Source organism: Sus scrofa, chromosome 7 (genome assembly GCF_054392235.1).
Source record: "Sus scrofa isolate SSC_HxYL_T2T_F1_AM1 chromosome 7, Sscrofa_HxYL_maternal_Yorkshire_Landrace_v2.0, whole genome shotgun sequence".
In the NCBI taxonomy this organism is placed as follows: Eukaryota; Metazoa; Chordata; class Mammalia; order Artiodactyla; family Suidae; genus Sus; species Sus scrofa.
This window is the reverse complement of record NC_139389.1, coordinates 23,600,314-23,613,018: the sequence shown is the minus strand read 5'-3', so window position 1 is coordinate 23,613,018 and position 12,705 is coordinate 23,600,314. Positions and strand designations below refer to the sequence as shown.

Here is a 12,705-nt window from a genome sequence, read left to right as displayed (position 1 = left end):
GAGTCACAGTAGAAATAAAATGTAGAGCATACCTGTTTATCAGGATTTTGTTGCGAATTATTTTAGGCACTGAGTAGTGTCAGTCACATGTTAATCGGGCAATGATTAAATGATCAGTTTTACAATTTTCATCAAGATATTTGGAGATACAGGGAGATGTCACCTGTGATCATCACTATAAATCACAAGTAAGTCATATTTTTATTTCCTTGAATCAAACCATCTAATAGTCATGATAGCTCTTTGCAGGAATGTTCATGCACGCATATCATTTAAGAAAAAGAGACAACCAAAAAAAAAAAATGAAGATGTGACTAAAACAGTAGATTTGTAGAATCAATTGTAGACCTAGATGAAACTTTTAAAACCACTGCTCAGCATTTTCAGCCCGAATTAAAAGTAATTGATTTAAAAGTAGTATTTAATCTTAAAGTGCTTATTAAGGTAGCTTAGGATGTAAGAAAAAGGTAAGGAATTAAAATGTATTGAGCACTTACAAATGTCCGTGTTTTATGCATAGAAGTCTACATTCGTGGCATTTAAATGTAATGATTTACTTCTTAAAGTCACACATAACTACTAAAACCAGAAGACCTACTTTCTAACCATATGATAAGTATGTTGTATTTTTACAAGGGCTCCACTTAATTTAGTATAAATTATATTTACTATGGAATCATTTATTTGATTACAATAAGAGTATCCGATAATTTCCGACTGACAATTTTCCCGTTTTATGCTTTCAGGAATGAAAAGTTAGTGAGTCACCATGAATCGGGCAAACGAGAGCTCCTCAAAAGAGTTCATACTACTTGGCTTCTCAGACAAGCCCTGGCTACAAACGCCCCTTTTGGTGCTCCTATTAGCATCATACGCAACCACCATCTTTGGCAATGTGTCCATCATGATGGTGTGCATTCTGGATCCCAAGCTTCACACTCCCATGTATTTCTTTCTCACAAACCTCTCCATATTAGATCTCTGTTACACCACGAGCACCGTCCCTCATATGTTGAAAAACATTTGTCAGAACAAAAAGACCATCAGTTATGGTGGCTGTGTGGCCCAGCTCATCATCTTCCTGGCTCTGGGTGCTACAGAGTGTCTCCTCCTGGCTGTTATGTCCTTTGACAGATATGTGGCCATTTGCAGACCCCTCCGCTACGTAGTCATCATGAACCCCCGGTTCTGCCTCAAGATGACAGCCTTCTCCTGGCTCACTGGCTTCAGCAACTCAGTGTTGCAGTCCTCCTTGACCCTTAACATGCCTCGCTGTGGTCATCAGGAAGTGGACCACTTTTTCTGTGAGGTTCCTGCCCTTCTCAAGTTGTCATGTGCTGACACAAAGCCTATTGTCTCCGAGCTCTTTTTCTTCAGTGTGTTAATTCTGCTAATTCCAGTGACATTGATCCTCATCTCCTATGGCTTCATAGCTCAAGCAGTATTGAGAATCAGGTCAGCCGAAGGACGGCGAAAAGCTTTTGGAACGTGTGGGTCTCACATGGTTGTGGTCTCTCTCTTTTTTGGAACAGGCATTTACATGTACCTACAACCACCTTCTTCCACTTCTAAGGACTGGGGAAAGATGGTTTCCCTTTTCTATGGGATATTCACACCCATGTTGAACCCTCTCATCTATAGCCTTAGAAATAAAGATATGAAAGAGGCCTTCAAGAGGATGATGTCAATAATCTTTTTCTATAAGAAATGAGAATTGCTCCACTGTCATGAGACCCTTCTGAGTCTGTCCTTATCCTTGAAAATGTTAATAATGTTTGATCTGATTTTCCTGTTGTTCATGCTCTTATGATATCATTGAATTGTACCAATGGTTAAAAAAATTCTTTTTCTGTTCAGGAAGCAATGCTGAGATTGTACGATTACTCTTCTAAATTCAAAACACTTTTGCTTTCCAGAGTTCCCCCAAAGCACTCTGTTCCTTGAAGCCATATTCTGGTAAAATTTCCTCCTATCCATGTCAGACTAGTCAGGTCATGAATGTTTTACCTTCTCACTTATATACTATCCTGTCTACCAGCTAGTTCGGGGTTTCCACATCTTTATAATTATATAACCAGTGAGCCAAAGCCAAAAATACTCCCGGCACGGATGTCTGCAATCGCTTTGCATCTTCACATCCCTTGAAAAAAATCCATCATATGCCCCTTCCAGAACTGTTCTAAGCATGTAGTCTGTCTCAAATATAGCTGGCTTTAAACCAGCTAAGTGTGTGCATCTTATGCTAGAAACTTGAAATGTCAATTGGGTTTTACTTCCAACTATTTTTTTTTTGGTCTTTTTTTTGTTATTTCTTGGGCCACTCCCACGGCATATGGAGGTTCCCAGGCTAGGGGTCTAATCGGAGCTGTAGCCACCGGCCTACTCCAGAGCCACAGCAATGCGGGATCCGAGCCACGTCTGCAACCTACACCACAGCTCACGGCAACGCCAGATCGTTAACCCACTGAGCAAGGGCAGGGACCGAACCCTCAACCTCATGGTTCCTAGTCGGATTCGTTAACCACTGTGCCACGACGGGAACTCCACCAACTATTTTAATTCATTCTTTACTCCCCATTGTTAGCATTTCTCCTTTTTTTCCTTCATTTCTTAAATATTTACTTGTCCAAAGTTCTACCCCAGGCTTGCTGGAACTCCTCTGAATTATAAAATAAATTATTCATAGAAATGTTAATAGGAATCATTTTTCTAATATTTATCTGAATTAATTTTTATTTGGATAGTCACTAGATAAATATTTATTGACCACTAGATAACACTAGACCAGAAAAAAAATCACAGTTCCTCTACTAAAAAAAAATTCTAGTTCCTAAAGAAAATGACCCTTAAACTCAGACACTTAAATATTTATTTGCAATTACTAATATAAGAACATGGATGAGGAAATATTTTAGGCAGCAGAGAAAGGATTACAAAAGTAAGCTTTTCAGAAATTATAGGTAATTGTAAGTAGTTAAGACAGAGAGTGCAAAACACATACAAAAATAGTCTGGAGATGATAACTGAAAAGTTTAGCATTTATCCAATAAGCAAAGTAGGGAAGGTAGAAGCAGCAGTAGAAAATAACTACAACGTAAGTACAGAATATGGTTCCTATGTCATAATAATGATTTACTAAATGTAACACTTCAGAGACATGGGAAAGGGAATGCCTTCAAATATATGGCATTTAAAAAGCTGATTTTCTCAACAAAAACAATAAGAAACTCAAGACCCTAAATTAAATAAAACAATTATATCTCTAATTTGGGTGCTTTTTAAAATTTCCAAACCTGTATATGGCTTTGCCATCTCTTGACTATGTGATAAGCATTTCAGATTTAACACATCGGAAAGCTGACACCTGCTCTCCCTTTGCCACGAAGGCCTCTTCTAAAGCTTGCTGTTTTAATGAATGGATTCACCTGCTATTTACATTTGCAAATCATATCTTACACCATCATGCCTTAATTTTTCACACCAAAACCATTACCAAGACATATCAATCATTCCTCTTTTTTACCTCCCATCTCTCCAATTCCTCTCCATCTTCACACTTCTGATACCATCATCTTTTACCTAAACCTACCTTATGGCCCAAGCTATCTTATCTTTATGCACCTACATTTTATTAAAAGCAAACAGTTTTATGAAAAAGAACTCATCCTTAAATTTATTATATTTACATTTCACCATTGTTGGCATATTAGCTTATTCCTTTTTTCTGTCATGGAGGTTTAATTTTTTTTATATATGCATTATATCCTTAGAATATACCAGGGTTCTGGAATTCCCACTGTGGTACAGTGGGCTAATGATAAGGCTTATCTCTGTGGAGGCACCTGTTCGATGCCCAGGCAGGCACAGTGGGTTAAGGATCTGGTGATGCCACCGCCACAGTGTAGGTTGCAACTCCGGCTCAGATTCAATCCCCAGCATGGGAACTTTCATATGCCATGGGTGTGGCTAATAAACAAATAAATATTTTAAAAACACTTTAAAAAGGAATATATCAGGATTCTTAAATTATCATTAAAATAGCTGCAAAGTGAATTTCACCATGCAGATACATTAAAATACATTTAACTATTTCTTTGTTTTGATCATTACAAATGCTACTGTAAAGAATTCTGCACTTACAAATCTATGTCCATATGTCAACTTATATTTTTGAAATGGTATAACTCAGTCAAATCATAAATTTCTGAGAAGACCTAAGAGTTAATACAAATTGCTAAGCTTCCCTGAAGAAATTTTATAGCATTACACATTCCAACCAGCACTATATAGAGTGAATGAGACTATTTGTTTCATGAGCTTTTGCTAACTCTGCTAATTTTCATTGTTTGAGGCATTTGTCAATGATAGCAGAAAAATTACCAAGTTCTTATTTGTTTTATTTCCCTGAGTATTTGAAAATAGCACATTTCTCATACTTATTATAAACTAGATTTGTTCATGGGTATTTGATTTTCTCTCTCCTTCTATGCAGATGGTAGATTTGCACTTTCCTGTCCTATTGAATGTAGGCCTGACTTTTTAAACTTGCTTTGTCGATTAAGTGCAAGCAGAAGCAGATATGACGTGGGTCACATCTTGACAATGTCTTTAAGATCTAGTCCACACTGCCATAATCTTTCCCAATGTCAGCTGAAAGAAGCAAAGTTACAAGGAGAGTTAATGTGTCTGAATCCTGGATTGAAGACAATATGGAGTAGAACTCCAAATTTTGATAGGAAATTAGCATGAATGAGAAATAAAACTTAATTATTTAAAGTCACTGAGGTTTTTGATGCTCTTATTACTTACATTCATTATGAGTTACTTATAATGTAACTTATCCTAACTGACAACAGACACTGGTACCAATAGTGGGGTCCTGATGTTAAGGAAAAAAAGTTAAATAGGAGACACTGGCATAAGGTCACATGGCAGATGGTGAGGGCATTGATATTAAAACTTGGAACCAAGTGATCCATATTACATAGTAAGAAACTGTTTGATAAAAGTATCAGCTGCAATAATTTTGAAGGCAGATAAGGAGCCCAAGATTGTAAATCTAGATGAAGAAATTGAAAAACAGTATGTGTTGTGTTACTATTGGATATACTTGACGAGATATTACCAAAAAAAGTAAATCTGGAAAACAATACCTGTTTTCAAGTGAATATAAAATAGTGAGACTCTAAATATTCAAGCACTTGATGGGTTAGAAAGGGGAAAAAGCTTTCTTAGTTCCAGATAGTAATAAATAAAATTAAGAATATTCTACACACAACCAAATGCTCAACATTTTGATCATTTTATTTGCAAATAAAAACTTCAGAGATGCCACTTTACACCCATTAGATAGTGTATAATTTAAAAAGGGGGTGGGGAGAGTTCCCATCATGGCTCAGCAGTTAATGAACCTGACTAGTATCCATGAGGACACGGGTTCAGTGGGTTAAGGATCCGGCATTGCTGTGAGCTGTGGTGTAGGTCACAGACATGGCTCATTGCTGTGTCTGTGGTGCAGGTCAGCAGCTACAGCTCTGATTTGACTGCTGGCCTGGGAACCTCCATGTGTTGTGGGTGTGGCCCCGAAAAAGACAAAAAAAAAGAAAAAGACAGGCAATAACAAGCATAAGTGAGGTTGTAAAGGAACTGGAACTCTCACGACCTGTTTTTGGGAATATGGAATTGTAAAGGTACTTTGGAAAACAATTGATGATACTTCTCTTTTTTTTCCTTTTTTTTTTTCAATTTCCCCAATACATTATTTTTTTTTCCTACTGTACAGCATGGTAGGAAAAAAACTGGGTAGACCGAGTTACACATACATGTATACATTCTTTTTTCTCACATTATCATACTTCATCATAGGTAACTAGAAATAGTTCCCAGTGCTACACAGCAGGATCTCATTGTTAATCCATTCCAAAAGCAATAGAATGCATCTATTAACCTCAAACTCCCAGTCCATCCCACTCCCTCCCTCTCCCCTAGGCAATGACAAGTCTATTCTCGAAATCCCTGATTTTATTTTCTGTGGAAAGGTTCATCTGTGCCATATATTAGATGCCAGATATAAGTGATAGCATATGGTATTTGTCTTTCTCTTTCTGACTTACTTCACTCAGGATGAGAGTCTCTAGTTCCATCCATGTTGCTGCAAATGGCATTATTTCATTCTTTTGATGGATGAGTAGTATTCCATTGGGTATATATACCACATCTTCCTAATCCAATCATCTGTGGATGGACAATAGAGTTGTTTCCATGTCTTGGCTATTGTGAATAGTGCTGCAATGAACATGAGGGTGTATGTGTTTTTTTTAAGGAAAGTTATCTGGATATATGCCCAAGAGTGAGATTGTTGGGTCATGTGGTAGTTCTATGTATAGTTTTCTGAGATACCACCATACTGTTCTCCATAGTGGCTATACCAGCTTACATTCCCACAAATAGTGCAGGAGGGTTCCCTTTTCTCCACACCCCCTCCAGCATTTGGTATTTGTGGACTTATTAATGATGGCCAGTCTGACATCTCATGGTAGATTTGATTTGCATTTCTCTAATAATCAGGGAGGTGGAACATTTTTTCATATGCTTGTTGGCCATCTGTATATCTTCCTTGGAGAAATGTCTATTCAGGTCTTTTGCCCATTTTTCCATTGGGTTGTTGGCTTTTTTGCTGTTGAGTTGTATAAGTTGCATAAGTTTTTCTCAGTGGGCATATGTTTTCAGTTTTCCTGGGTATACACCTAGGAATAGGATTGTTAGATCACATAGTACCTCTATGTTTAATCTTTGAGAAATATCATAAGATCTAACAATCCTATTCCTAGGTGTATACCCAGGAAAACTGAAAACATACGCTCACTGAAAAAAATTTATGCATAAATGTTCATAGATTTATTATTCAAAATAATACTCCGAAGTGGAAATAACTCAAATGTCCAGCTACTGATGGATTTGCTAACAAAAAAAGCATATATATATTGACACAGTAAAATATCTGGCAACTAAAATAAATGAAGTATTGATATATGCTACAACCTGGGTGAACCCTGAAAACATTATGCTAAGTGAAAGAAACCCAGTTACAAAAGATCACATATAGTATAAGGTGAAGACAGAGAGAAAGAAAGGTTAGTGGTTACCTAAGGCAGAGAGGGTTAGGGGGAAGTAAGAGGAATGACTACTAATGAGCATCAGATTTCTTTTGGAACGGATGAAAATGTTCTCAAATTGTGGTGAAAATTGTATAATGCTGAATATACAAAAAAGCTTAAATATACACTTTTTAAAAGTGAATTTTATGCTATGTTTATTACATCTCAATAAAACTTTTTTTTAAAATAAATAAAGACATACTTTGAGGAACAGAGGCCAATTAAAATATAATCTCTAATAATTAGAATTGATTTAAGAATGCAGCAACTGTACCGGTTATTAAACTTTCTGGGTGGATTAAATATACATGTATCTATTGTATCCTTTTAGTTGAAACAAATGATTGAAGAAAAAGAGAATAAGGGGAAGATGAAAAGTGAATAAGCCTATCCCATCAAAGATTGATAGACTCAAGAAATTCACAGATAGACATATAGAGAGAGTGATGTCTTGTCAGTTGTTGATGTGGCCATTGGAACATGCAGTAGATTAAGATAAAACTGATAAGCTAAATTTTAGAGAGAGTTATACTACCAAATACAACACAAATCTGAATTAAAGAAGCTTCTGACTGTTTGAGACTTAAATTAACCCTTGGACTCCCAAATTTCATTAAGTAGGAAGGAATTTGAAAAGGCTTACACATTCTTTATTGCTCTTCAGACATAAACACTGAAAATAATGGAACTCCAAAAGGGTAGAAGCCAAGAGTTATGAATACAATGGACTGTGGAACTACTTCTAATGAGTGGAATGTGGAAAAATTACCAACTCACAGTTGGAGCTCTTCACAACAACTGCCCCGTGGTTTTCTGAATTTCTAGCGACCTGTAACTAAATTTTCCTTTTTCTGTTCGGGAGTGTTTGTATTAGTCATCTTCTTTCAGATCTCCTGAATACATTTTGAGCATGTGAAGGACAGAGACAGCTTGTCTATTTAATTCACAGATTTCTGAGCTAAGAGAATTCAAGTGTAGACCTACTGAAGAGATTGGGAGAATTGACCTTGTAATGAGAAAGAGGCAGATGTGCTTTGTGTGTAGGAAGAAAATAAATGAAATATTTTGTGACTATAAGGCATACAGTGGTAGTCTTTAAAGCTGAGCACAAATATTTAGCTTTCTCATTCCTTCTGGGCATAGGGTAGGATTACATACATCCATGTCTAATTTAGTTAGTCCAATAGGTTTGTGGACTTACCCTATGATATTTATCTGGTCCCTAAATGCAAAGTGGGATAGATACACTTAGCAGCTGGAAGAACTTCGTCATGGATACCCTAATGGAGTAAGAGCCAAGGGGGAAAATCCATAAAACCGCCCCTAATCAGCCATGCTCAAAAGCAATACTGTATCCTGGAGAAAATGCATAGATTAGTTCAGACTTCGAAACATAAAGAATGGAGAATCAATGGATTACGGTTCCCTTCTACAAAACCCAGGGGTACTAAGGCAGATAAAAGTGCATTACCTTAAACTTAATAAATGGTTGCCCTATTTGTAGCTGTGTATCATTTGTAGAATCTTAACCAGAAAAGATTAACAGAGGCTCTGGCATGTAGTTGATCTAGTAAACATATCATTCTTCAATCCCCATTAGTACAGAGAATCAAAAGAAATTTACATTTATTATTATTCTATGTAATATTGCTACATTTTTAAAAAACCATTTATCTGTGATAATAGACTGAAATGCAGTTTCTCTAATTATGATTCTTTGAAAAGCAAAGTTATAAATAATAATAAAAATAATATATTATTAATTTTACATTAAATATTATTCATGCCTACGTGAGGATAAAAGTCTTGTACATGAAGTTCTACACATATATTTTTGTATATTTTTTTAAAAAAATCTGTGTATAAGTGGACCTCGCAGTTCAAACTTAAGTTGCCCAAGAGTCAACTGTAGTTCTTTCCCAGTGAATGCATGCTAACCTTAGACTTCGATGTTTTAATTTACATGCTGTGACTTTGCATGATATGGTTTTTAACTTGAAAATCTCTAGCAGGTTTAATCCAAACACATTCACCACAAAAATCAATGAACAATACAAATACTATTTTTTCATATATACCATCAGTGGGCTCAGTATTTGACCCTGAGACCATTTAAAAGAATGAGATCTGGAGTTCCTGTCATGGCTCAGGGGTTAAGGAACCCGACTAGCATCCATGAGGACGCGGGTTTGATCTCTGGCCTAGCTCAGTGGGTTAAGGATCCAGCATTCCGGTGAGCTGTGGTGCAGGTCGCAGACGCGGCTTGGATCTGGCATTGCTGTGGCTGTGGTGTAGGCCGGCAGCTACAGCTCAGGTTTGACCCCCTAGCTTGGGAATTTCCATATGCCACACGTGCGGCCCTATGAAGACCAAAAAAAAAAAAAGAAAAAAGAAAAAAAAAAGAATGAGATCTACATTTCATTTAGACTTGTACTCTCCTGATTAAACAATTCCAAACTTATTTTTTATGGTTTATATTTCATGACTATTATTTTCAACCTAATTTTGTAATTTGTGATCCATCCATGTGCCACTATTATGCTACTAGTATAGTTGGGAACAGAGTTCACATATTTCCTCTCTGGACACAATGACCAATTAAACTTGAGAGACTCTCATATCCCTAGGGCTAAAAGATCACACATTGTATGAAAGGTAAGCCCTTTATTTAAAGGTACAATTCTCTCTCCAGGACTATGGATGTTGCTGATAGCGATAAAATCAGCTTCTCATTGTATTAGACCTGGTGAGAAGAGCCAGTGTCAATCAAAAACACCCTGATGACTGAAGACAATATCTAAAATACACTTTTACCTCATCATATGGACTCTTTTCATATGTTTTTGATGCAATGAGGTCATATGCTAATTTTATTCTCAATCTGTGGGCAAAATGCAGCTGAAAAAGAATTTCACAAGGCTTGAAAACTCAAAAAGTCATTGCACTTTTCCCCCTGTTTTTGGACTAAACTTTCTTTAAAACATGGCACAAAGAATTATATAGACATCTCTTTGACACTAGGAAAAAAAGGTGAGTGATGTCTACTGAAGAGAATTATGTTATTACCATGAGTGAGAAGGGTCTCTTAAGATCATTTCATATCCCTGCCTCTGGGTTGCATCATATTAAAAAACCAGAGAGTTCAATTTTTTTCCTGGGATTCTTGAAATAAATGTCAAGTATTTTCAGTGATTCCAAAAGTCCTTGTTGCCATTTCACTCTTTGAATGAATATTTGTCCACAATATCACCATACATAAAAAGAGTCAGTGAGAATTTTTTACGGAAAAAAAAAGAATTAGGGGTATGTAAGGATTCTTTTGATTAATAGAGTTTATATAAATAGGAAAAGAGTAATGATGCCAGCGGATGAAAACGTCTTTTTCAAAGAGTGGGTTCATTTTTCTGATAATGTAAAGGAATCGGTGGAATGAGTTGACACTAATGCCATTCTGTTCAGTGGGAAAGAGTAGAAGATGTGCAAAAAAATAGAAAGAGGAAAAAAAACTGCTGCTGAGTAGTGTTCTTATCTCTCCTCTCATGCCCGTCAGGCAAGTCAATATCTCCTAACCACCACTGACTTGACTATCATTTACTGGAAAACTATATTCTTAGTATCGTGCTAGAAACAAAGAAAAAATACATGCATATGTAATCATTTCATAGTATAATATTATAAAATTATAATAAGCTTTGACATCACCAATATTAATTTGGTTGTTATTTCACATACATAGTAGGTTAGAAAATGATACATTATTACTAATAACTACTGCTAATGATTAATGTTATTGATGCTATTCATGATAACTAGCTCACATTCACTGAATTCTTACTAGGTTTCCAGAACTATCCTAAGTTCAGATGTATTCGCACTGCCCCATTAGAGCTATACAATAATTACCTCTTATTATCAAGATGGAAATTTTGAATTTTGAACACAAGGATGTTCACCAACTTGCCCAGGATCATATAGCTCAGATATAAAATGCTCAAAGAGTCTAGCTGCAGAGGCTCTGAAGAGCTAACTTTTAAAGGTGATTGTTTTTAACATTACCTGATGAATAGATGAATAGACAAGGCAATATTTCATTGTTTTGATTTGTATTTCTTCAATGATAAGAAAGTTGCATATCTTTTCTATTTTCACTTTTGCTTCATACATTTTATCTTCCCCAACCTGCTTATTTATATCAATTGTTCTCTTTTTCTTGAATTTTTGGTCTTTTCTCATAACTACACAGTATAATTATTCATATTTTAATAAGTTAATCATTTTTGCCATAAACTGTCTTTTTCATCTTAAAATTATCCTTTATTAGTGTACATAAACTTTTTTCATGTAAAACTTTAAAATTTATATGTATACACAAATAAGTCAAATCTTATATCCTTTTCCATTTTTCAACTGAAAGTGTATATTTGGTATTTACCAAGTAATAATGTTTATCTGTAGCTAAAAAAAGTAAAATCAAAACTACATATAATAAAAAAAGCTACAAATCTTAGAACAATCTCTAATCATTCTCATATAGACATCCCATGGTAAAGTCATAGCTCATATACCAAGGTTACTTGGGAAAAAAGTATTCCACTTTGTTATAAAATATGACGATCCTTATTTTATCTTCTTTCTCAAGTCAATCTAGGAACACTCTCTATTTTCATGCTTATAAATTCAAATGGAGTAAGTCTAATCAATGACCTGCACTTAAACATGCCAGAGAAACTTAGGTGGCTTTGGGTCATATGACTAAAAAACTGATAACTTCCACAGACCGAAGACAATCAACTTTATTTGATTTTTGGTTCTCGTTTTCCCTGATAACCACTGTTGTGCCCTCTTCTTGTGCTGTCTATATTTTTAGGTGGAACTGAGCTAAATATAAGAAAAGAAATTTAAACCCTGGCTTTCGGTCCTGGCCTCAAGATTACTGAGAATGCAAACTATTTATTCTCACTGAGTGGCAGAGCCAATAAAATATAGATAATACCTATTTATAAGGATCTGGATTCGAATTAGAATTATTTCAGACACTAAGCAGTGTCTGTCACATGTTAGTCAAGCAACAACCAGTAGTTTTACAATTTTCAGCAAGGTCCTTGGTGAGGCAGGGACATGTCACCTGTGACCATCACTATAAACCTCAAGCAAGCCATAATTTTATCACCATGAAGTAAAGCATCTAGTACCCATGATAGCTCTTTGTGCGAATGGATGTTCAGACATGTCATTTAGGAGGAAGAGGCAACTCAAAAAATCCCAAGAACATACTACTAAAACAAGCAGATTTCTTTAATCAACTTCAGATTTAGAAGATATCCTTATAAGATCGATGTTACTCAGCATTTTAGCTTGAATTAAAAATTACTGGATTATCACTTATGATGGAGCATGATAATGTGAGAAAATAGAATGTGTACATGTATGTGTAACTGGGTCACCATGCTGTACAGGAGAAAAAAAAATGTATTGGGGGAGTTCCCGTCGTGGCGCAGTGGTTAACGAATCCGACTAGGAACCATGAGGCTGCGGGTTCTGTCCCTGC

General features: G+C 35.8%; 1 protein-coding gene and 1 long non-coding RNA gene across 2 annotated transcripts in view; one reads left to right on the top strand and one right to left on the bottom strand.

The window, feature by feature from the left end:
• Positions 1-12,705, bottom strand: part of LOC110257996 (uncharacterized) — an 819,260-nt gene that overhangs the window by 9,514 nt on the left and 797,041 nt on the right. The window lies entirely within an intron of this gene.
• On the top strand, positions 770-1,711 carry LOC100519609 (putative olfactory receptor 2B3). The gene has a single exon (XM_084970341.1). It carries the CDS (start codon positions 770-772, stop codon positions 1,709-1,711), a length of 942 nt encoding a protein of 313 aa, XP_084826467.1.

What these genes read in the sequence shown, in the direction of transcription:
- LOC100519609 (XM_084970341.1), top strand. Translation starts at nt 770, where the DNA reads ATGAATCGGGCAAACGAGAGCTCCTCAAAAGAGTTCATACTACTTGGC.